At 34.0% G+C, this 1,952-nt stretch overlaps 1 protein-coding gene across 2 annotated transcripts; it reads right to left on the bottom strand.

Moving 5' to 3' along the window:
* Positions 1–317: 317 nt before the first annotated feature.
* LOC110185922 (uncharacterized) lies at positions 318–1,471 on the bottom strand. 2 transcript variants are annotated; one of them, XM_086832176.1, is made up of 8 exons: positions 1,304–1,471; positions 1,156–1,245; positions 1,029–1,100; positions 898–969; positions 768–839; positions 639–713; positions 531–578; positions 318–475 (listed from the first exon to the last, which is right to left on the bottom strand). In XM_086832176.1, exons 1-8 carry the CDS (start codon positions 1,409–1,411, stop codon positions 407–409), a joined length of 606 nt encoding a protein of 201 aa, XP_086688302.1. In that variant the 5' UTR covers positions 1,412–1,471; the 3' UTR covers positions 318–406. The 2 variants fall into 2 exon arrangements, with proteins under 2 accessions (XP_086688302.1, XP_086688303.1); XM_086832177.1 differs by lacking the exon at positions 898–969 and having other exon boundaries at positions 768–793; positions 1,055–1,100; positions 1,304–1,441.
* Between the last annotated feature and the right edge of the window lie 481 nt (positions 1,472–1,952).

The raw sequence follows: 1,952 nt of genomic DNA, 5'->3' as shown, positions 1-1,952 counted from the left end.
TATGTGGCTCTTGTTCGACATTTTTTTCGATTGGTGTAGATGGTTTATGTAAACGCTCTAGTCCTGGAGCTGTTGTCATAAATAATGACGGTCAATATATTTTCTTATGCTCTCTTAATTTTTTTAATTCCATGGAGACATGCAGTCCGAAATGCTTATCAAAGCCGCGGCAGAAATTGCATTGTTTTTTCTTTCTAGTCAACCCATATAATAAGTAATATTTTCATTTTGTCCTTAATTTCAAAACTGAAACTGAAAACTGAAAAGTTAAAGTTATTCAGAAACTTTATAAATCAATAAATTAAAATCAAAATATATACAAGTGTTTATGCATACTTATATATTTTGTTTAGATAATCTACAAAATATTCGTTTATCGGCTTACGTTTTTCTTATTACATTCAAATTAAAAGTGACGTCTACTAAATCTGTCGGTATTACCTGAAGCCAAGGAATTCATTTCGTAGTCACTCCCCTAAAATGACCAATTAATTTATGGATTTCGGCATTATAAACCTCCATTTACTTACAGTTTCTTGATGCTGGCAGGAACCGCTCACACAGGTAGTAAATTGTTGCTGGTTTTTAAGGACTTGGATTATTATAAATATTACTCAGGCATTAATACTTTAACTTACGGTTTCCTTTTGCTGATAAGTAAGTCGTGAGTAGTAATAAAGTGCCACTAATGGCTGTCTATTTTGTGACAAGTTCTGAAAGTATTCGCAAGTTAATTATTGTTCCATTCGTGATTTACTTCAACTTACATTTTGGTTAGAATTTCCTTGGTTGCCTTGATGCTGGTTTTGGGGCCTGGGAGTTGTCTGCCTATTGCTTCCCTTTAGGTTTTATCAAATCATTTAAGGTCTTCGACATTGATAACATATTTTAACTTACATTTTGGTGCAAATTTCCTTGGTGGCCTTGTTGCTGAGTTTGAGGCCTAGGAGTTGTCTGCCTATTTGTTCCCTTTAAGTTTTATCAATATAATCGAAAACATTCGACATTAATAGCATATTTTAACCTACATTTTGGTGCAAATTTTCTTGGTTGCCTTGTTGCTGATAGTGGGGCCTAGGTGTTGGCTGTCTATTGCTTCCCTTTAAGAACTACTAATTACTTATGTTCCCCTAATAAATATATATTTTAACTCACATTTTGCAGCGGATTCCGTGTGTCGTCTTGTTTTTGGTTTTCAGGACTAAGGGTCGGCAGTGGGACTGGGGTCCTATTCCTATCGCGCTCCTGTAAAAGTTTCCAGTTAATATAGGTTCTTGGGTATAAGGAATTTGGTTTATTTTACCTTTGCCAATTGAAATCTTCGATCAACAAAATCCTGTCTCTGGGCATTTATGGATGCCAGAAAGACACAACAGAAAAATGAAACTGCAAGAACGAATTTTATAGACATTTCTAGTTTGACAAGAGATTAATCAAGACTGAGCTGTGCCACCGACTGAATTCTGTATATAAAGCACTGAAGACAGAAAAATTGCCTTATCAGGCAAGAAATAAGAATCTCAGAGAGAATTCCAAGAAAGCGAATTTCTTATAATTCAAGCTTTTCACTTTTAATTGATATGCTTGATGCTCTGATTAGTAGAAATGTTCAACAGAAATGTTCATTGGAAAGGGAATTTGCTTGATGTTTTTTCTAATATTTTAGAACTAAGTGTGAAATATTAAAAACTAACGATATTTAAATAATTATGTTTATATGTGCTTGTATATTTTTTTAGGTCACTAGAAGTAACAAAGAGAGCTCTTCGACTCTATTTACTTAAGTAAAATGCAATTTTTTCCAGAAGCCGAGGGTCATGTAATAAAATTCTACGACGCGCTTTAATTATTATGTGAAAAACACACCCTATCTATTTTATTTTATTTAAAGAGTTTTTCACTAACCGGTCAGCCAGGTGTTTCACCCCCCTCTATTTTCCGAGGCCAGGACT

This window comes from Drosophila serrata, unplaced genomic scaffold, assembly GCF_035046125.1.
Source record: "Drosophila serrata isolate PLE 108 unplaced genomic scaffold, ASM3504612v1 contig_245, whole genome shotgun sequence".
In the NCBI taxonomy this organism is placed as follows: Eukaryota; Metazoa; Arthropoda; class Insecta; order Diptera; family Drosophilidae; genus Drosophila; species Drosophila serrata.
This window is presented reverse-complemented; position numbering and strand designations above follow the sequence as displayed.

What these genes read in the sequence shown, in the direction of transcription:
- LOC110185922 (XM_086832176.1), bottom strand. Translation starts at nt 1,411, where the DNA reads ATGTCTATAAAATTCGTTCTTGCAGTTTCATTTTTCTGTTGTGTCTTT. An exon ending in AAGGAAATTTGCACCAAAAT is followed by an intron (nt 840 to 897) that starts GTAAGTTAAAAT and finishes TAAAACCTAAAG; the next exon opens with GGAAGCAATAGGCAGACAAC. An exon ending in CCTGCCAGCATCAAGAAACT is followed by an intron (nt 476 to 530) that starts GTAAGTAAATGG and finishes TGGTCATTTTAG; the next exon opens with GGGAGTGACTACGAAATGAA.